The following is a 23,647-nucleotide window of genomic DNA, read 5'->3' as shown; positions in this document are numbered from 1 at the left end:
TGAAAAAGTGTGGCGACTCGCAGGATAAACCTCGCATATTGATTAACCATGCCCATGAAAGATCTTAGTTCATGTTTATTCCTCGGCTGCTGTGCTTCTAATATTGGACGTATTTTCTCGGCTAGAGGGGCCAAACCCTCTGCACTGATGCGGAATCCCAAATAGTCCACATGATCTTCACCAGGAAGTCACTTCTCTTTCTTTATTCGTAGTCCGCACTCCTTCAAACGATCAAGTACCAGTTTCAACGACTTTAAATGCTCCTCCATGGAACACCCGGTTATCAGAATATCGTCTAGATAGACGAACGTTTTAGGTATCCCCGCGATAACATTTTCAATTGTGCGTTGAAATATGGATGGAGCGGAATGGATTCCAAAAGGAAGGCGATTAAACATAAACAGACCTCTATGAGTACTGCTGGTTGTAACAGGTTTCGCCTCCTCCGTTAATTCCAATTGCTCATAAGCATGAGCTAGGTCTAGTTTTGAAAAATATTTGCTCTTACCGATTTGTGCATAGACATCTTCGATTTTAGGTAACGGGTAATGTTCTGGGGGTGTGCTGGCATTGACCGTGGTTTTATAGTCACCGCAAATTCGAACTGTGCCGTCCGGTTTCAGTATTGGCACAATTGGTGTGGCCCACTCCGAGAACTCCGTGCTTTGAATTATTCCTTCCCGTTGCAAACCTTTGGACGCATCAAGTAGGGCAGTGACCGAGCCTTCAGGAATCGCGGTTGTGTTCCTGGCGGAACGTATATATTCACCCTCCCCTCGGAGAACTTGCCAGTCTTCGGCCCAGAAAATACTTTTTCATAATTGCGGATAGGAGATTGAACCTCCGGGAGTATCGAGACCTGATTTAACGTAAGTATGGGTAGTTGTTGAAGCCAGTCACGTCCTAACAAGTTTGGACCACTTCCTTCAGCAGTATATATGGTTTCGTTCACCGTCACACCCTTATATGAAACATTCACATTTTTCGTCCCCAGCAACTTCACCTCTTCTCCTGTATAGGTTCGAAGCCGGACTGGGGCTTGCTGAAGGTTACCTTATACGGTCGGTCCCAGGTTGTCTTGCCATGACTTTTCACTGCATAGTGTTACGGCACTACCCGTATCCAGCTCGAAAACCATTGGCGCACTGTTCACCTGTAGTACTACTTGATACGGCGGTTGAACGCGGTTGGTGGGAGCGGCTGCATGAAGGACGTATTCTGGGATTTCTGACCTTGTAACTTGATTTGTAACAGCAGCGCTAGTATCGAACGCTGGTGCTGAGCGGCACACTTTCGCGAGGTGGCCTCGTTTCTTACAGCGATTGCAAACAGTTTGTGCCACAACGATAACACTTAAGCTGTGTTCTGTTCGACGGTTGCTGTAATCGATTCACCTGATACGAAGAATCCACCGACTCGAATGTCACGGTAGGTTGCACAGATTGTAACAAGGTTGCGTTATTTTCTGCTGCTTCCAATGCCACCGCAGTATCGTAGGCCATTTCCAAAGTTAAGGTACTATCAGCAAGTAAACACTGTTGTATGCGGGCGTTTCTCACACCAACTACCAAGCGATCTCTGAGCATATCGTTTCGAAAATCTCCGTAGTCACAGTGCTCCGTAAGGCTCCGTAATTCCGCCACGAAATCCGCAATGGATTCTCCTTCCTTTTGTACCCTTGTATTGAACTTCAATCGCTGTGCGATAACAGAAGGTTTAGGATTGTAATGCTTGGAAACGATAGACACAAGATCGTCAAAAGTTCTCGTATTTGGTAAATCCGCAGAGACCAAGCTGCGTATCAAACTGTATGTCGCCGAGCCACAAATCGTAAGAAGTATGTTCACTTTCCGCTTGTCGTCGGTGATCTCGTTTGCAAGAAAGTAACAATTCACCCGTTCCACATATTGGTTCCAGGAACCTCCAGTAGCAGTAAATTCTTCTAGCTTTCCGATAGACGTTTGGTAAGATGGGTTCGTCAGACCCTCGCCAGTATTGTAATTCACAGTAAGTCAGAAGAACACGTAAGTACGGACACGGGTGTATTGGGTACACGCGGCCAACTGGTCCGCTTTCGTGGCAAGTAAGCAAAACAACTGAGTCACATATTCAGTCAACCCACAGCCCTCACGCGAGCCAACCGATCGGACACATGCAATCAGCCACTCAATTCACATGCCAGATCGATGGTGGAACGACGAACGGACACGCACATGCACACGCACAAACTCTGACACACCGAAGCAGCTACTACAAAAGGTTTTAAGCTCTGTTCACAGCAGAGCTGTACAGGTCAGACTGTCTCTTGGTAGCTGATAGGCTCCGTGTCCAACAAGAATTGAAAAGTAAATGAACCTTACCTGCTCCACATGGAACATTCTTTGTTGGTGTAACAAATTATCGTGTGGTTCTTACGCCCACGGAATATCTAGGGGGTACTCAGGTTCTGTCGACCTTTTTAGATGGTCCACAATGTGCGACATATTTCCTGAGCGTTGTATGGTATGATCCCAGATTTTCATGCACGTCCTTATGTGCCTTTTGCGAAATACCACAGAAAATCGGTAATAGTGAACTATCCAGTCAAGTTCTTCAGCGTTTAACTGACGTTCACTGCAACGGTCTTTATCGATTTATCTCTCCACTTCCACTAGGTTTCGATTAAAGTGTGACGACAGCTTCTTGAGAATGTACTTTTTCGGTACGCCACTCGACACCGACTGTCGACATCGTAGGAATAAACGTTCGACCCCGGACGTGCAAAATTAGGCACAGCGGAATCAACCCTCGTTTGTTATAGGTGTTGCTGTGCCTGGAAAGGTCAACTCCCACAAGTGATAACCAGAGAAACACCACAAACACCTAGTAGTGGCACAATGTACGCGGATCATTCTGTTGCCTCTCAAACGTGATTTATGTCTGCGTGGGGTTACTGATTCACTTGGGTGGCACTGAGTTTTTTGTCCGTGGTTACCTTTACTTAATATACGTGTTTGTTTGCTAATACGCAGCGGATCAATTAACCTTTGTAGTACACCACTTACGCACTCACATGCCTGCCAAATACGTGCACTCAGGCAACTTCCTGTTCGTCAGGTCAAAAGGCAAAATGCCGTGGACACAAAGCACCGCCTCTAACTGACATTGTAATCCACGTTAACGTGTGCAAAACCAAGCAGTAGGTTCAGGATAAAAGTAGACCCTTATTATGAACCACTAGAAGGCAGACATGTGCAAAAAGTGGAAAATATTGATAGATCGATGTTGGACAAAATAAACAACGATGAGCTGGATACTTCCCTCATGCATTTCTATTTCGGAGGTGGGATAGCCCAAGTGGTTAGAGCGCGAATTTACTGACCGGAAGGTCCGTGGTTCGAACCCGACCTCTGCCTCCCGACTTCCCCTGTCTAGGCTTGGGCAACCTGGCGGTATCCCAGCCCTCTTGCCTCCTTCGGGTAGCATGGCAGCTAGGCACCGGAAGGGTGTTGCAGCTGGACGATTTTCTATTTCGGAGAGGCTGTAGAAGGGGCACTGTTAACATGTTGGGGGTGTGCTTGGAACTTTGTCACGTAAGTTTGCGCTTATTTAATCACAGGCCTTGTGAAGTCAACGTCTTTACAAAGTGATCCACAAACAAGAAACAGAAGAACAATCCAATTGAAATCCGAATACTGCTCATTGGAAGGTGTCTCAGTAGACTGGTTTACTTTACCTTGGGGAAAGGGGCGTCCCCTGGCTAGTAAGAATTTCGATCTTTTGAAAAAAAACTTTTCGTTCTGCAATGCACCTTGTAAATGGTCTTATGGGACACAATTATTCCACATTCACTTGCTCATTCTCGCTAGGTTTATCGTTACGTGAATCCACGCTGTAGTGTTTGCTCCCGACGAGTTTGACGATCGATCTACCTCAGTAAACAACGAGCTTATCCAGTCAGGAATTATGAAAACTATAGCGCTACAATTTTTCATGTCCACACATGTTTTCCACGGGATTGTTTTTCCACGACAATCGATTTTGCGCGACAATTCACGGCCACCGCATAACCAGGTGTCTGACTTGCCAGCCTGGCTCATTTGTGTTGCGAGACTAATCGATGACTGCTAGGTCGGCACGTTTATTCGCAGTCTGATCTGGAGTCCGTCTTTTGTTTTAGGGTTTGCGTGACTGTTACTGTTAAGTGGGTTTGTTACTGTCGCCAGTTCGTGCCTTGTTTCTGACCGAGCGCCAGCGTCGTCACCCTTGTTTCGCTACCATGCAACCATGGGCTCGTTCTTCGTACAAACCTCTAAGATTGAGACAAGGGGAAGGCATACTATAAGGGGACCTGATCTGTTATCCTTTCCTGAGGAGTTCTAACTCGGGTCCTGCTCTCTGTTGCTTCCCCAGGAAATCAGTTTTGTTCGATGCGATTGATTCTTCTCACGTATCTCCGGAGGTCCTAGATGAAGGAACCGAACAACTCATTCAACTCGGGTGTTTCTCCGATCCGTGCAATAACTGTATATAGTAATTCCATTTAAGAGGCCAAATGGTTCATCGTCTTTGGTGGATTCTTGTATCGAACAATTCTGTCCGCAAATCGGCGTTCCTGGGAGCTGGCGTGCTCCTTTTTCCTTGATTTATCGGAGTCATAAGTAAGGAACCTCGGGTTTTCCTGACCCAACAATTGAAACAACACTACTTTGGTTGTTGAAGCATACATATCTTCATGGTCTTTGAAAGCCAACACATCATAATCTGCAGCGTCCACATTGTTTGGTTACCGTGTGTTCGATGGGGATGAATGTCCTAGGAGCAAGTGCTGAATACTGGCTGTACCGCAGCGCATAAAATGACGACGTGGGTCTCCGTGCCTTCGCAATAGGCGAAGGGATTTTTTCAGTTTCGGTAGCAGATTTGATGACCATCCAATATATTTGATCGTGACGTCGGTCTGCCACAACGCCATATGTAGACCCCTATTCCGGGAACAAAATGCTATGAACGAATTCAAGATAGTATCAGCTCTGTTGTTCGCAGAGACACTCATTGTTGTCGGAGAATGGAACGTCCGCGCCGACTCGGCTGCTTCATTTGGCTGCATCGTCATGGTGAAATTCGGCTTCGGGCAGCGCGGTGATGATAGTGTCTGCCTTTTAGATTTTACGGTCCTCAGCCCTCTGTTTGCATCTACTAGTGCACTGTTGATAATGACCATAATACAAATCAGAAGGTGTATGCACTAATAAAAGTTTTTAACTGTGATTGACAGTTGTTTACAGGAGCGATTTGTAGCATGTATAACATAAAGAGCAATATAAAATGTGGAACAAGTCAACAGGGAACTTATCGTATGTGAGTCCCTTGGTAAAAGTCCGGACGGCGGGAACGTGTTTTTCTCCGCAGTGCGACTGCTACACGTACTCCATGATTCTCCGTGGGCTTGGAGTGTTTGGCTGACCCCTTGCTCCCTGCGTGCGCGCGAGACGGTGTGCTGACTGTGTTCAGTTTCCCTATATGTAGGTCCGTTTGCGTATGCGTGGGCGCGTCATCACATGAGTGGTTGCTACGCTCACTAGACGGTGCAGACAATCGACGTCTGATGAGTCACCTTAATGTGACGTGGTTGTGGGCATGAAAAAAAAGGCAAGTCTCGTGATCCCGTGAGCGATTGTGAGCTGAACAGTCAAGTGTGTGGGTGACCGGGTCGCTACACTTCTAGCACCCATTTCCGACACTCACGAATACACCTAGTGTGATACTCAAAGAACGGCCGCACAGCGCATAAAATAAACGTTATTCTACTCTAGTTGAGATGTCGGTGGTAAGGTTAGCTCAGCAACTCCAATGTTTAAATTTTCCAGTTATTCTGTCATTTATTGATAAGAAAGTGAATTCAACTCGGTTATTGATGCTTGAGTCCTTGCCATAATCATCTTCAGCTGTAAACGACGTACGGTGGTTATAGCTGCCACACTTTCGTTTGCCGATGCTCAGGAGAGATAGGATCGGATAGCTACGCATTGTGGACAATAGCTGATATGACTGACACGTAAATCTGTGAATTTTTCATTTGGGAAATCGGGAAGGGAAACTACGCGTCGAAGGTTAGAGGTTGGATGATGCAGTGCTTCCAGAGACCTGAGTTGGAACTAGAGTGGGGTTGGACATGCATGAATCTAGGCAGCGCCATATCGACTCGTCTTTACTCAGTTCCCATCTATTTCATTCCTAACTCATTCACAAGGTTACCGAGCTCACCTTGTTCCTGACACTTGACCTAGTAACCGTTAACCTAATTTAAACGGTTCGCAAGTTGAATGTCGTTGTGCCTTCAGTATCTCACTCTATGCGCATTTTCTATAAGATCTCATATGATCGGTGGTATTGAGTAACCTCATCCAAACCTACACACTTGACACGGGCGTGACAACAGTTGTTTCTCTATGTCTACGAGAGCCTGGATGTATGCCTGTTTCCAGCAATATATGTCCGTGTGAAAAACATCTCTTGCATAGTCAGCCCTGAGAAAAAAATCCAATCTTTCGGTTGTGACTTTCGGTGCACAGCAGCCAAGCAGCCAGAAGCACAAGAGCTAAAGTACTGGAAGGTTGGCCGGCCGCAGCGAGTATCAATCTAAAGTTCGAGAGTGGGTTTGCAACCACCATTCCTCCGGCCGGCAGGTCGCCCCCTTGACCACTAAGCTGTCTCGAGTTTCTTTGTCGTTCGCATCATTTTTTCCTATTTTTTGCTGTGTTCCAGAGATGTTCAATCTAATGATAGCAGTTTTGAGGCCATGTCTTCACGTCATATTTGGGACGGAGAATCCGGTTTTTATTTCTAGTTCCACATGGTTTGGTAGCACTGGTTTCGCACTGCGAACAAATGTTCTTTGTTTTCATAAAGGAAACTACTCACAAGGTTGCTGAAAACTCTTCAGCAGTAGTTTCTTTTATGAAAATATACTGCGATATCTCGAATATCGTGTCAACTGAAACATGAGGCTGCCTGTGTGCAGCACTTTCAGTTGTAGAATATCATAAACGAGAGATTCAGTTGAAAACCAAATTGATTTGCAAATGCGTGTACTTCTCGAAAATGTCCTTTGTATTATCGGTCCTCATATCATTTTCCCGATGCAATCTCTTATCTTTTTTGTTCATCAGATCCGTCCACTGAGACCGTGCAATTTCTAGCGCGGTCATTATACTCTATTGTGTTATCAACCCGAAACTTGGAAGCTGAACTCGCGACCTTTGAAGAGTTGCTTGTACAGTTACTTTCTGGTGACGATTCACACCTGTTCCAGTGTCTGAACCTCTGGTTAGAATTGGAGGATCGCCTCTACAATTGCATGTGAGTGACATTACATGAATATGTTTCATGTGAGCTTGATACACAAAAGACACGTATTCATCGTTGACAGAGACTTTTTAGTTTCTCCCATTTGGTCACCGTATGGCACGTATTCAATGGGAAAAAAATCAACTCGGAGATTATCATTATGGTTTATTGCCGTTTGCAGAGTATAGTTGATAGGTTCACTTGAATTAACACACGATAATGGAGTCTGGCGGTCCGGTCGGAATATTCGCTAATGCTATTCTTGATATAATTTGCCACTTATAAGGTCTGACTAAACATTGCGACAGCAAATTCAACCGAAGGACACCATAAACCAGAGAGTCAATAATTGCATGATGGCACGAGCGTTGGAATTCAGGTATACAACATGTTTAATGTCAATCGTGTCTGTTGCTAACACTGAGGATGGAGAAGGAGGGATTCCGGGTGCGTTTAATTCGATCATGTGCGTGCCATACACATCTGATGTGGACAAATTCAACAAGGTTCCTACACTTCCTTGTGGGTGCAAGGCTGTCGACCGTAAACCGATCCCTCTTGTAAATTTGAAAAACAGCTTACATGATCGAATGCCCAATTCAGTTCACAAGTTTCGAATATTGAGCTCTGTCCTACAGAATATAGCTTTCGGTTAGTTGGCCCGAACAGTGAGACGAAGCTCATTTGGCCTGCGTACACTGTGCAACAAAAAAACATGCCCCAGATTATCAATCTGTGGATTCACAGTCAAGTGGTCAGCGTGAAAGTGTGGAATAGTCACGTCAGTCTCGTGCGTCCACTGTGGTATCACCCGTTCTTGTTTTAAATGAGTTCAAGAGTGCTTGTAAACTCTGGGACTCATCTACTCAAAGCTACTAGTCACTCACCCCGCAAACTTCATCCAGATTTGCCGTCGATCCATCTCTGTTCATCTTACACCAGTCGCCATAGCTAAGGTTGATGCGATTAGAAATTGATGTTTTAGGTAGGACATTACATCCTATTCTGATCACAGTCCAACTCGGAATCTTCTGGTATTTTGCAATTCTCGAGATGGACCAAGTGGTTAGAGCGCGAATTCACTGACCGGAAGGTTCGTGGTTCGAACCCGACCCCTGTCTCTCGACTTCCCCTGTCTAAGTTTGGACAACCTGGCAGTATCCAAGCCTTCGTGCCTCTTTCATGTGGCATAGAAGCTAGGCACCGAAAGGGTGCTACAGCCGTACGATCGCAATTTGCATAAGAATTGTCCCCTCAAAGAAATATCCCACTTATGTAAATAAAAATCAGCCTATAGGCGTGAAGTTGGACAGGAGTTTGTATAAACAGTTATCCCGGTAAGAAGAACCCGCCCGAAAAGAGGTCTCTCTCCACAACATTAGTTATGACCTACCTCATGATCCTCTGGAGAAGAGGCGGCCTTTCCAGTGGAGGTCAGATATCCCGTTTTATCCTCTCGCTACCCAAATATTCTGAATGGAACTTATTGCTTACAAAGTCAGTTTGGATGCCTCACTGAGTAGCTAGCTTGTTTTGAGAAGAGTTTTTTTATCCAGCAGAAAATTTTCTCTCCTTAAAGCTCCACTCAGCAATCTTTGCTGAAAATGATCCCAGACGCTCACTGGGCATTTGCTCGTTTGGCACAAACCATCGGTTACTCTGCCCACCTACTGGTAGACTGGATTGTCTCACCCGAGACCAACTGCCTTACTTATCTGATTCGGTATCTGCGCCGGTTCCGGGACCCAGACAGATGCAGGTCAATCGCTCCGACAGAACAACCAGCACCGGTGAGCCCCCAACCAACTTCTACGACAATGGGAAACACGTCGCTTCCAGCTGAAAACATATCACACTGGCCCAGGGCGGAGTTGAAAGACATGCTTCGAAGTGTAGCTCATTGTCTACACACTTTGAATAGTCACGGAAACGTCCCTTTCAACCCACTCCCTCTTATTCGGAGTATCAATCATGCACTCTCAGTTATTTGACAAACCGCCATGTCTCTGCCATTGTCTTTCATCTAGAGTGCTTTATTGATGCCTCTATTTTTCGTCTTCGTATAATAAGCATTGGCATCCACGTCTTGTTTTCCACTTGTCCAACGAATTTCTTCACGCTTTTTCAATTGACGCCAAATTGCTGACCAGGCAACAGTAGTATTCTAGATTCTGCTTCTACGCGTGAATATACTGCCAACCAATCAGGCCTAAGTTTGGCCAGATCTAGTCCTGAATATAGGTCTGATCGATGCATGACAAATCGATCGTCTCGTCATGCATTAGGTACCCTCACTTCCGGCATTGTCTCCGTAGGCGTGTCTTATGGTCAGGCCTAGCAATGCTACATGTGTCACACGTTAGTTACTGTTCATGTACGCTGACTTTCAAACCGGGTTTTGTAACCTACGGCTGGTTTGTTCGCCGCATGCTTGCAGTTTTTCTTTTCGCTCGATATCAGGAACCTTTTTACTCGTGTGCTCCTCAGAACTCAGTGACAAGACTTGGTAATCGTGTCCCCTAGTTTTTTTCACTCAAGTTTAACAGCCACAGTGAGTGCATTAGTGGACAGCTACTTACCCTTAACCTACTTAGTTGTCGTAACAAGGTAGCTGCTTGTGCATAAGGCTGATTGATTGCGTTATCCAGCCCCAACTCTTATCTACTCCACTGATGGCTCTTAGCTGGTTTTCAGTCCTAGTGCAGGTACGTCAAATTTGAAAGCGGTGATAATGCGAGAAAACGAATAAGTATATTGGACATTTAGGGCCTCACACTCAATTCCTCTTGTTTCGGTCCAAATCTCCTGTAACCTGATATCAGCAACAGAGCTCTTTCAGATGGATGGACCAGATAAATGCAGCATGGCTTGTATACAGAAGGGGTTAGCCTCAGTCGGTAAGTACTGATTTTTGTTTTCTCTGTTTAGGGAGAAGGTGAATTAACAATACTAGTTGGTCTATATGACTCGGGTGACCCAGACGTTGAAAGACCATGTTGCCACTTGTTGTCATGAGTTGACAAGAGTGGGGTATTTGAGTCATATAAGGGAGCGCAGGGCTGACTAATTGAGTCTGTCAATCTGAATCATGGTCTCCATCCGACTGGAAGCTCCAGCGTATCCTGGTATTGCGAGTATCCCAGAGTAATCGCAATGCACAAATGAGTTAGTAGTGGTTCTAAAACAGGAATGAAGAAAATTCAGTTGAAATTTCGTCAATACGTTAAAGGTGTGATGACTCGATGACAGCATGGGATGACTATAATTTTATCATGCCTGTTCTTCATCCTTCAATACCTTACGCCATTTGATCGAAATGATGGTATTTTCGCGAACCCTGGGTTTTATCTGTTGATCAAAAGTCACTGTTCCACGCTGTAGGAGTGACGTGATGGGTAATGAAGTAGGTCCTATATGGTTGGAGTGGACAGACCCAACCGGAGCTTCGTAACTGAAGTAGGGGGTTAATGCTACTCGAAACACAGTGATTGCGACAACTGTCTTCGGTGAAATTTCATCAGTCAGACACATCCACAACTAGACTACGTTCAGATTCAAACAAACAATGTCATCGGAGAATTCATTACCTGAGTCTGGTGGGAATACCGGATCAGCAATGCTAAAGTATGTCAACTGGTTTTTGGAAGAACTAACTCACTCACGATGGATGAACTGATCACACTGCACCATAGGTTGCGCTGGCTTCGCCACGTGCTCCATGCCAGTCGACCGACTTCCTTGAAGGGTTCTTTTCACATAACCACGCGAAGTACTGAAACGAGCCAGTGGTGGTCAAACAATGACCTGGCAGCGAAGTATGAAAACCATTGCCAGCAAATTCAGCTGCCCTGGTCATTGGCGCCTCCCTGGATTGATACCCCGAGACAGGCGGCATCAATGTTTAGGGACATTGTCAGGCATGGCCCAGTCAAGCTCTCAATGACCCTCGTGCATCCATGCTATTACCTTCAACACATAGCTCCCATCCCAACCCCACCCCCACGTAAAAGTCCACTGACAGTCCTGTATTTACTTACGTATCACCCGTTCTTGTTTTAAATGAGTTCAAGAGTGCTTGTAAACTCTGGGACTCATCTACTCAAAGCTACTAGTCACTCACCCCGCAAACTTCATCCAGATTTGCACCGGTGGACGGAACTGTGACAGCTACATTAGCTGTACAACATTTACGTGTTTTTTTTACAACAGATGATGATAACATTGTACAACTCTAGAAATTCCTCACCACCTGTGGGTGACGGTTATGGGTATAACAGGCTGAGTAGTGAAAAGAATTGTACTCACTCCACTGATACCTCACAGCTGCAGCTACAATCAGTACTATGTAGTGCGTATGACTGGCCACACCTAATTCGTTTTGCGTACGTTTGACATCATAATTCCTTTTGACACAGGACACCGGGTTAATGACGATACTGGATTCACTCTCATTCATCGTATCGGCGATAATGTATCATGCACAACTTTATACAAAGTGATTATCACAATTTTCACTAGCTTTAGCGATAGTGTGACAGACGAAGCTAATGAACGAAGCCCAAAGACCACAACTACTGTTGATAATTTACGCCGCTTGTGATATCAAAAAGGTATATCACTGGGTCTCAAAAGGCTCGTGTATCATACTACGGTGCAGACTGTTTTGCTGTACGGCTGTGAGACTTGGCCACCTCGGGTGAAGGTTCTGAGACAGCCTCAGGTCATTGACCGCTAGTGCCTCAGATCTATCGATGAAATCGGCTGGAGCCGACGAATTCAGAATAAGGTGAGGGTTGTTGGTGAAGCAGGCGATGCTTCTCTCAAACAGCGTATCCATCGCTACAAGCTAAGATGGCCGGTTCACGGATGCCGAGTGGCCGCCTACCGAGGTGGATGCTGTTTTCGGGGTCTAATTCGGAGCGACCCAAAAGATAGGGGCCGATGGAGTTTGACGTGGTAGAAGGGAATGAAAGATAGTACGAAAAGCCTGGGGACTGTTGATCCTGTTCGCCTTCCACGTTGAGGTCCCCGTGACACTCTTTTGTTTGGACAGACTGTGCGGTATGGCGGCAAACATTATCATTGGCGTCCGTGCTGTCAGTTTTTATCCGCATTATCTGACTGAATATTGGGGGTGTAGGCATCTTGGATATTTGTGACAGGCTAGCCCTGGGTCCCCCTGTCTAACTCATTTTTTCCACCATAAAACTTTATTCAAGCAAATTTGTATGACTACGACAGTGAAAGACCACTGTTCTCATCTGGTTTTGCTGGCAATAATGATGATGAGAATATGTTGCACCTTACAAACAGTTACTACCCTCCATTAACTAAATAAAATGGAAAATAACCACGTGGTCATTTTCGCCACTTTCAAACAAAATTCGTTTATCTACTCGGTACTCATCACTTGAGTTAGTTGGAATGATGATGTGTTCTAAAGGCTGAATCCACGCTGAGTTCACATAAAATTCACAATTATATTGATCCAACCACATTTGTTGAATTCATAGGGAAAAAGTTACAGTACAGTCTAATGTGCACGAACGCAGTGGGTCTTTGTAAATGCGCAACAACGCCAGCTAAAAACGAACTTCATCCACTCTATGCATACCTTATTCGTTTTGTTGTCTTTTCTAGAACAGTCCCGGAATCTCAGACTGGTCAGTTGTCCTAGTTTCTGACCCAATGAGTCCAATTAGTTCGACTTATTACTTCGAATATGGATCGATGTTATTGTATGTACTGTCAGCGTACCCACTATCCAGCACTACAATGATTCATGCCCATGATCATTTTTTGTGCTGTCCTTTAATATCTCAAGACCATGAAATTCAAACGGTCGATTAAATCTTACTGTGCTACTGACGCTACGATGCATATGTGACTGGAGGTCTCCGGGTTGTCGTGGAGAGAAGTTACTCGTGGTTGCGTTGTTAATTTACCACCGTACATCTCGGCCCAATCGGACTAGAACTCGTGCGACACTTTTGGTGATCCAAGTCGCTTATTTTTTCGGTTCTGTTCGTAATTTTGAGGGTTCGTGTTAGGATATTGGGGCAGGTTAGGGAGTAACAGAATCGTCTTTTCTCCTGCCTTCAAGGAAGATGTTTCACTGATGGAAGTTTGTATATCGATATTATTAGCTTTAGAGTTCCAGCCTGTTCTATGAACATCGGAACAGCATATTCTGAATACACTGTACCAAATGTTTACTCGCATACTGGCAGCGAAAACAACCATTCGACGTCGTTCGTGTAGCAAATGGTGAACAGGTAGCCAGAGGTTTCGTACAGCCGAAAAAACGGACCACCTTGCTTTTAATTGCCTATCAGTGAGTGAGTTCACATGATATTTGAACGTCTTATTGGGGCCAGAATAATCAAGACGGCTTGTAAGCAAAATCTTAAAAGTTATTTTCTAAGAACCGAACATGTCATTCTGTACTTTTCATGGATAAACTCATGGACAACGGGTACGAAAAATTCACCGCGCTAATTGTTGTAGCACAAAATTCAATGCCATACATGGACAAGATTCAGATAGATTCGTACGACAAACGTTTTGATCTCGAACCGTCACTAAGGGTTTGTTTTCGCTACAGGCACTTCTTTCCAATCAACCAGATAGATTTTCGTTTGATGGACTAGGCTATCAATTTTTCAGGGTATCGCTGGATACCCCGTGCCTCGGAAAACACTGAATCACATTGGCGGCCACAACACTCGAAATGGATCCGAACGTCAGTCAAGGAGTGAACATGCATTTCATAGCTTAGGGTCTGTTCATGCAATTTAGAACCCCAACTCTTCCCTCCAGAAGGGACTTTGACCAGGCGCCGTGTGGGGTCACCGGTGGTGAGAGGGTAGTGTTTCTGCATTTCTTAAGTGTGACACGACTACGGCAATGGTGTCTTTTAGTCAATTCTAAAGTCACGACTGACTTCATTTCACGAACAATGCAGTTAGATCAGAGGACTGATTTTAGTTTAGGATAATTAGTATTGTATTCCTCGAGCTTGCAGATGATTATTGTTCAGCTGTGTGCCCTAACTTGAGTTTTCCCGTTCTGTCAAGTTACCCAACCGATATGATACGCGTTGGTGAACAGCGCTCACTAAAACGGAACAAGCTTGTGGATAGTCTTATCTGCTCGGCACTGTCATCGGACTAACTGGAATTCAAGGCCGGGATGTGAGTGGACCGTCGACGTGGCGATGCTGTGGAGTATCCATAGTTAGGTGGGCCCGTTAGTTGTCCGCCAGTTATTCCCTCTCCGATAAAATTCTAGAGTATAAAAGGTCAAAATGCTTGTTCACCCGAGTTTGAAGGTTGCCTTCGAGTAGCCTTACCACTAGGTAGTGCAAAATATCTGTGGAACAAATTTCTATGCAGATTCGTTACCCTATTAAAACCGCCGTGTTCTTACTCCCGTCGATAAGCTGAAGTCTAAGGCAAACTTTTGTCCAGTAGTATTACCTGTCTCTTTGACTTTGTTGTACCCAAGCTGATGAAGTAACTCCCGGAACATCTGCTGGGTCAAACTCCCAACTTGTAGACACTGAGTACACCGACGACGTAGCTCTACTTGGAGCGGATCACACAAAGATGCGAACATGTTCTCAGTTTTACTTCACAGCTGCCAAACTTAAGGTGTCACTACAAGACTGGACAGAACCAAACCAAGATCTTGTTCTTACAGCTGAGCCAGTATATTTGCCTGAGATCTTTGTTAACCTGGAAGATGCACCAGGTCCGGCATCCAGGTGTAGAAATCAATCCTTGAATAAGGACAGTGAGGGCGGCTCTCATTGTCCAAGGACACTTGTCACGTCTACACATCGTTCCTTCTTTCCGTGACGGAGGTTTCAGCATTTTATTGAACCGAAGACTGGTGTATCATTCACAAAACGGAGCATTGCGAGCACAAGATATTAAAAAGGTCTTTGTATTTGGTCGACATTGTCTGCGAGACGTTCCTAGAATCTAGTGGGATTGTAGGGCCAATGATACGTTGACTAGTTTATGAAATATGGACTCATACCAAAATCAGCTGGTCTTAGGTTGCAGAGTATGCTAGCTTTTTCGTCAACAGGTCGACCTTCCCAGCGACATTTTAGCCCGACCGGATGCTGAGTAGAGGTCATATAGTGACTAAGCAAATAAACACAAAAGCCACAACCAGAAAACTTGGTTGCGTCGGAGGATGCTGTCTCCTTGGACACAGAGATGCACATATCCACGGTTGGAGACACTTGTATGCAGGGCCACTGTAGATGAGCTTCTCCCTCGCAATCCCTATATTCATGACAAAAAGTGTTGAGGCACTGCCAAAACAATCCGATCCATAATGTGCTAGCTATCGCACCCAGTACGTAGCTATCCCGACACACAATATAATGGATTAATGGCACACTGTTAACTAGAGCCGACGTACAACTCTCAGATAGTCTGAAAATGCGGCTGCCACTGACGATGACGATATTGTTGTCGCTGATGGTGAGAGTAACGACAATGACGGCACAGGACAGGAACTCAAGTGGATATAAAACAAAAGAGCGGATGCTCATCGCCACACCTCGTTTTAGACTGACTGATGTAACCGAAATTGGTCAACTGAATGTGAAACACCATTTTTGAAGCGGCCGTGATCCAGAGATCTATTTGAGCAGATTGACTAGAGCGGTCATGAATATAGGGCTGGGGATGATCCTATCTTGGTACAGTTACGCAACAGACAGCCTTCTTTAGGCAACCAGTAAACGGTTTGCTGTAGCGATCGGGTGCATTTAGTGTTTCACATGCGATCATAAAGTATAGCGCACTACTTTTTAATCGAATCAACTGTACGGATATTATCGGACTGAATAAGTCAGAAAAATCAACCAGAACACCGCGATCCAAAATGTCCGAGCAAGTCGAAATCATCTATCTCATCCGTTCTGCAAACGGGGATCCAATAATTTTACTACCTGCTCCATGACCACATTATTCCAGTCAAACTCCTAATTTACTCTAAGTAATCTTACCAAAACAAACTGATTCGAAATACGCGGTTAGTTCGGTTTGCATGTACGGATGGTGGAGTAATCAGCACAGACGGTCTTTGTTTTACCTTCGATAGGCGCAAACCAGTTATAGAGGCCAACAGGGCAACCTCCAGTCAAGTGAACACTGTCATTCCGTTAAAGCACTTTCTCACATATGAACATTTTGTTGTTCGCCCTTCTTAAGCACTGCATCCACACGGCCAGCTGTTGTCTTGTGTATGCTTTAAAAACCGATTAATGACAAGTGCAGAGACAAAAGATGCGGTGAAATTATCGACCGACCACGTTGAGCTTATAATGTACGGGTGATGATGTCAGATCAGTCAGACACAACTTGCAGCGCTGCTTAGGAACGCATTTCGTAGACAGGTTATGATCGAAGTTGATAGAGGTTGTACAGAGAAGCTGGCCTTCCACTATGATGGTGCCGTTTAAACCGACCGATTTCAGCGATTTTAGTCCACAAGGATGAGGCAGACTAAACACGTCAAGAAAGCACTGTTGGCATCAGTGACCTGTCTTTCAGGCTGAAAATTTACGCTTGATTTGCTCATTGCCGAGTTCAGTCTCTGTGTTCAAAACCTCGTTATGCATTTTAACACATTTTATTAAGAGACCCAAGCTACCAGTCCTGGCAAAACAAGTTTTGCGGTACGCTCAAAAACGACTTCGGGGAAAAATCTAATTCGGTCTTAATTTGGAGATGATGGTATCTTTGAGGGAAGAACAACTTCTGTCGAGGCTGAACTTCCGAAGATTTGTGGTCGTATTTGTGAGAATATCGGTAGGTCACCAGGTAGAAGAATACCCAGTGCAACAAAAGTTGACCAAATAGCATATGAGATTATAAAATCCCATCATAATCCAAAATTCCTGATGATAAAAAATCATGGGACTGTGCGGCAGCTCTCTCCGAACCTACTGCATCGTTTCTGATTGTAAAACACTTTTTGGCATTTGTGTCAGAATCACACCCAGTATCATTTTCTCATGTGAATATTGGTCAGCTTCAGTATGCGTGTCTGGAATCTTGAAACCTCCAAAAGTCAGAAGGGATCGAATAGGTACATTCATACCTGTTGGCCAACCGGAGTTTGGTGCATATTTTGCAATCCTGTTAAATCACGCATGAGGATAGATGTGCTTGTCATAATCGGGTTGCAAGGGAACTCGCGAAACGTCTCCGTCGGCTGGGATACACCGTCTTCGATGAGTTGAGAGCACCTACTTCGACGTCCTTCATCAAACCTGACTTAATCGTTGTTCAGGAGCGCCGAGCAATTGTAATAGACGTCAGCATAGTCTCGGATGGGCGCGGATCGACCGTGTGGAATGAGAAGAAGCAGAAGTATGGTGCCGATGAATATTCCCTCGCCATTATCTCAGCCCTGCATGCAATCGGTTATGATGTCGACTCTTTGTTGCACCAACTGAGGATCATCTCTTATCGACGGATCTGCTTCCTCAATCTGCCAAGGCTGTTATTGGACTGGGACTTCCTAAGGTCACAGCCAGTGACTTGTGTTTGCTTGCCATTATGGGTCTTCTGCGTACTTATCACACTTTTATACGTGGCACATGGCGTTGAATGTACATTTTTGCCATCTAATCTCACACCAGACACAGTATGACGGACACTTTGTGCCTGATGTGCGGGTCTTGACAGTGCTAGCGCCTACCACATCCTGAAGAGCATTCAACATTGTTAGTCCTTTCTTCGGTTGTTGGTCTTTAGACGAGTGTTTCGATATCAAAATTTTTACATACTTTGGGATTCATCTCATCTGGCTGGAACTGTTGGCGGCATGAACTCGAATGAAACGTTTCTCTTTTTTCTCGCATATTCTCCTGTTACCCTTTCACATTCGTCGCTTGTGAACACTTTTTATGTTTGTGACCATGCTCTTCAAGAATAAATGATAAAAATCCCATAATATAAAGATGAAACTGGGAGAGATTCACTTTTTATCATTGCTCGTCGGTGTTAACCTCAAATAAAGATCACGTAAGCGTAAGAACGTTCTGTTATTCCCCAATTTTCTCATACTTCGTATGAAAAGGAGTTTTTCAATCGAAGTTATCCCTAGACAGAAAACAAATGTAAAATNTTATGTTTGTGACCATGCTCTTCAAGAATAAATGATAAAAATCCCATAATATAAAGATGAAACTGGGAAAGAGACTCACTATTTACCATTGTTCGTCGGTGTTAACCTCAAATAAAGATCATGTAAGCATAGGAACGTTCTGTTATTTCCGAATTTTCTCATACTTCATATGAAAAGGAGTTTTTCAATCGAAGCTATCCCTAGACAGAAAACAAATGTAAAATCTGTGCACTTCCTCTAGCAGTGGAGTCTCAAAACTGTGAAACGCGGGCCGGACCTTGTCTGTGAGATTTCTTCATCAAAAGTACTTTGACTGATGAACTGCATTCGTCAGAATAGAGGATCTGCTAGCAGATTGTCAGTTTCTCTCCAGATTGCATGGTTTGTTGTGGGCACATCGGGTGTGTGTAATCGGCTAACACCAGGTTCTTCTTCCATCAGTTTGTTCATCATTTCATTGAGACTTGATTAAAATCAATCATCAAATTTGCATGATGGGGAATCGTCAGTGTTCCCACAGAGCTATTGCTGTCGGTGATGGTGATCAGTAGTAAATAGGACGTGTTATGCACCGAGAAACGAAACTTCGTGTGCCCAATTTACTGCAACTCAACCCTCGAAGTGCTAAGCGGTTTCGGGTCCACTCAGTTTTCTGCATTGTGAAAACAGTACTTCTTACATCAGAAAGCATTTTGACAATTAAGTTTTTGCAAAATGCACCTCAAGCAACTCTTAGGTAACCGCGCAGGCAACAGCGGTAGGACTCAGGTAGAAACAGAAACAGCTGAGCGAGAGGGATAAACTGTTGGGTGGACGCGAGCAACTGCGAAAGCGAATTCAGTTGACCTAGCAACAAGTAAAGCGGAATTGTTTAAACGTCTCAGTCTATTTTATATGGTCACGGAACAAGGCCACAGTACGACCAGTTGCAACTATACCCTGTATTCCCCATCTGATTTCGCACGCCTTACACAACTGATATGAAAAGTGCTTGTAGTAATGCTGATAGTTGCTCCACACAACTGTCTGTCCTTGTCCAAAATAGTAGGGAGTGTGAGCCCTATCAACCGGACAAAAGGACCAAAAGTTAAGATATGTTTGGTGTGACAGTGTTTCTGGGAGGTCTGTGGAATTGAGACAACTATCCATAGCGGTAATTGTAGAAAAAAAACAGTGAAATTTTGAGCTTACTCCAATCTGGTACGGGATCCCGTTCACTGAATCAAGTGAGTTTGATGTCGACAAAAGAAAGACGTTAGGCGATGAGTTGTAGACCACTGATTATCGAAAAAACAACACCGCTGCCTAATGCTCAAGCCTTTGCTTGAGGGACGTAGCAGTAGCAGCCCGATTTGAGACAACCTGATTGTCCACGTTCTACCATGAGACGCGCAGATAACAGTACATTCACAATAGGCGCAGTCCCCGAGTTTCCGTCAACCTTATGTTCTGCTTGGAACCAAATTGCACGAATGTAGCGAATTACACTCATTTGCAAACAAGCTTATTTGTGGTGCATTATGTCTATACGCGCATCGCGATATCTGGAATATCGTAGTGACTGGAACATGAGGCGGCCTGGTGTAGCGCATTCAGTTGCCTGGAAACATCACAAACGAGAGATTCAGCTGGGTTCCAGGTGAGTCTTTCGAAAAACCATGCTAATTTGCAAATGAATGTATTTCGCTACATTCACAATACGTCGGCCACCACATGATGGCACCAATGGGACCGCCTCACCTACTGCATAAAGCAAGGCGCATAAGTAACAGCAAGCGAATGCCAGCGCTCCGCATCTTCTGTCATTGTTATCTTATAACCCTTATCTGTACCGTTTGATACTCAACCTTCTGTTGGTCCTTATTTAAAGCGCTACAGTCAGACAGTCCACCAAAAACACCACCACTATATCTCTGCTTTGTCGGTCATTCAGCAAGGGATTTCCACATACAAGAAGATAGTCGTGAAGCCTAAACTAAGCCTACCATGCATTCCCTTACAAGAGACCCGCATAGAGGAAACTGATTGGAACAGATAGTCCAAAATTTAGCATGAAGTTTTTCTGGGCACACACCACTGGATATCGGGATGATGATCGTCGTTCGTTAGTTCAAGGCGGCTTAAGAGCGTGACTGACTTAGACAAGGGATTAGATCTAAGCCCGAAAGAAACCTCGTATGGATAAGAAGTTCAGGAGGACACTAGTACAGTTGGAAATGAACGGAAACTTTCTATCAATCTGCGAAACAGGGTACCAGCAATTGAACGGATAAGTAAGGGTTCTGCTGGGAATCTGTTATGCACCATAATAGAACGATTCGATTTTAAAAAGTGCCGGTAACTGATGCTGCAGGTCCAACCGAACTTAACTTGACAACGAAAAACCCATCGCCGAAATACTACTTAACCTTTAGCATCAAAAAGTAAGCACTCGTACTTTTCAAATGAAATGTAGACAAAGATAGCTTTCCATAGCTGGTAATATTAAACAAGCTTCTTATCCTTACGGAACTTTCTAACCGCTGCTTCCGCTTTGTTCCATATATATAGAGTAAGCTAATTCGTGCAATGGGATACTGATGTTCTGAAATCCTAGTCTTCAGATGTGTACCATGGATTGAAAGGTTTCGTTCTATTAAACACCAAACGCTGGTCCTTGCCTCTTCTCTATACCACTCATTTTGTTCATGCCCCTTCTATTCGACGAATCTTACTGTCTCAATCGCCACGTCATTACCAACGAATTGTTTCTTCGTCATTAGATCGCGATTGCCGCTTTTGGTCATACTGGCTAAAAAGCGTTGTAGCCAGGAAGGCCCTTGTTTGATTGTGATCCTATGTAATTTTGCATTATTCAGCAACCCTATGAAGTATATTTCTGTGGGCTAATGTGGATAAGCTGAATCAATTAGCTTGGGACAGAGCAGCTCATGAAACGGAATTCGATAGAGCTCCATTTGTCACCTACAATAGGTTGAAATAGGGCGATCAGAAACGATTGGATTATTCCATAATTTCGTTATATGCGACTAATAACCCAAGCCTAGACAGGGGAAGTATTCCAAAAAGGGATCGGGGGCGGTCACGTGTTTCGTCATGAACTTTCAAAGAACAAATTATTACTTCAGGTTTTCCCATTTCAATGGAAACTCAGAGTAAGGAACTTGCGTTTGTTGATCGTTCATCTTGATAGCTGCATAGGCCGCGACTTTCGTTTACCACGTGTAGTCAGTACGCGCCTAACGAAGACGCGAGCAGTGCTCGCCAAATTTATGTCGTCAGAAGCAAATTTCGCTTGGGTTAAATGGCCATATGTACAAAGAAGCTGCAGGGGCGGTCTTACCTTACGGCTGTGAAAATTGACGTTTCGAATCCGGGGACCTTATGAGGCTTCGAAACGCTGACCACCGGTGGTTCTGCAGCATAGCAAAGGTTGGTTGGCTACAACTAAGTGGTATGTGGGCAGGTAGCGAGTCAAAATCGTCAAAGCAGTAGGTTATTCTTCTCATGCTACGGTAGTTAGGATATATACTACATGTGCCCGACACCAATCTACCCAAAAAGCGTTGTCTCCTGTTCCAGGTCATTTTTATCGAAGATTTCGCAGCGGACAGGCAGTGAAATGGCAACTGGTAACGAAAGCGGCTGTAATCAAACTGAGTGCTGTAAAAAAACCCGGTGGGAGTTTACGTGTCCCTGCTTCAATATAGCTGGAAATCCTGCGGGACACGGCACGCCACCGATCCCACTGGCACGCATACTGTCATTTTCTAGCCAAACCACCTACCGTTGTGCGATGGGCTTGTTGAGCGGGCTTCGTGTACAACGCCGGGGTAATCGCACTCATGGCGCTTTAATTCAATATGATACTCAGATGTGCTTATTCTAACACTGCCTAAAGCCGTATGTGCCTTATTCCCCGTCGTTTTTCCTAAGGGCTTAGGACTTCTTAGAAATAATTCTGTAGCCGTTCCGTTTCTTTTCACTCTTTCCTAAGGCTTTCTTTGCTCATGGTTTTAAAATCAGTTGGACACCAGCATATACTGATGGTGTGTTGCTCTCAGTGATGATGGCCTGCAACCGTATTCCTCCCAAAACTTGATTGGCGCAGTAAATATCGGGCGCCGTACTTCCAGAAAGCCTTTGGAAACTTCAGCACTTCCGACCATTATATTCCTAGAACTATAGGTTAACAGTGTGCCGGTCTGTCTAGGTGACGTTCATATCTTGCAAGTCACCTACCGATGGATGGGAAATTGACCTATCCCCTTTCACTTCCTAACTCCACTGCTCTCTCCTGCGCACATTGCGGTATCTCTGGTATGAGGACGGAACTAACATTTTCATGCGTAGATTCCTGCATGTTCTCCTTATTACAACCATTTTTATATTCCACACAGCTCCATCTTCCTCTCAAATGCAGTGGATTTCGGCTTAACTCGCAACTGCCCAGAAGAGACTGGAGATCTTACCGTGGCGTGGCGTTTTGTGTAGGCGACCCATTGAGATACACTGGGGAGTGTCCGCACGATGCTCACAGATCTTACCCGTGGCGTTTTGTGTAGGCGACCCATTGAGATACACTGGGGAGTGTCCGCACGATGCTCACAGAGTCTCTCATACCAGGTAGGTTCATGGGTAGAGGCCGTCACGAAGAGACTGGACCTTACCGTGGTGTGACGGTTTGCGCACCTCAGCGATCCATTGAGCTATACTGGAGAGTGTCGTGAGACACTCATAGAGTCTCTCATACCAGGTTGGTCAATGGTTAGAGGTCTGACGAACACAGTCTCCTGGCCCTCCAGGTTGGGGGTTGGAACACGTGGCGACTTGTTCCGTAGAAATGGTAATGCATTTGCATTTCCCGCCAAACACCGCTGCCTTGCGGTTAGGCTTTTGAGCCAAACGCTTTGGTTGAGGACCCTAATCGTCCTCCTGTCTAGGTGTCGGCACCCTGGCAGTATCCCAGCCCTCGTACAACCATGAATTGCATATACACAAATAAACTCATGCCACACCGGCCGTCGCGTGGTGACATCAGCCGGGTCGCCTTACTTGCTGCATACAGCAGGGCGGGTAAGCGAAAACAGGCTACTGCTGACGCCTCCCTTCTTTCTCCTTCACATACTTTTTCTTCCCCCCTCCCCACCCCATTAAATAA

The 23,647-nt window shown here is 44.9% G+C and overlaps 1 protein-coding gene across 1 annotated transcript in view; it reads left to right on the top strand.

The window, feature by feature from the left end:
* Window positions 1–9,400, top strand: part of T265_05197 (hypothetical protein) — a gene marked incomplete at both ends in the record, with an annotated part of 33,636 nt that extends 24,236 nt beyond the window's left edge. Inside the window, 2 exons of the mRNA XM_009170141.1 lie at window positions 7,152–7,341; window positions 8,909–9,400. Of these exons, the coding sequence (XP_009168405.1) occupies window positions 7,152–7,341; window positions 8,909–9,320 (602 nt within the window). The remainder of the gene's footprint in view (window positions 1–7,151; window positions 7,342–8,908) is intronic.
* Window positions 9,401–23,647: the final 14,247 nt, after the last annotated feature.

This window comes from Opisthorchis viverrini (assembly GCF_000715545.1).
Source record: "Opisthorchis viverrini unplaced genomic scaffold opera_v5_94, whole genome shotgun sequence".
Classification (NCBI taxonomy): Eukaryota; Metazoa; Platyhelminthes; class Trematoda; order Opisthorchiida; family Opisthorchiidae; genus Opisthorchis; species Opisthorchis viverrini.
The sequence above is the reverse complement of the archived record's forward strand: the minus strand, read 5'-3'. Positions and strand labels throughout refer to the sequence as shown.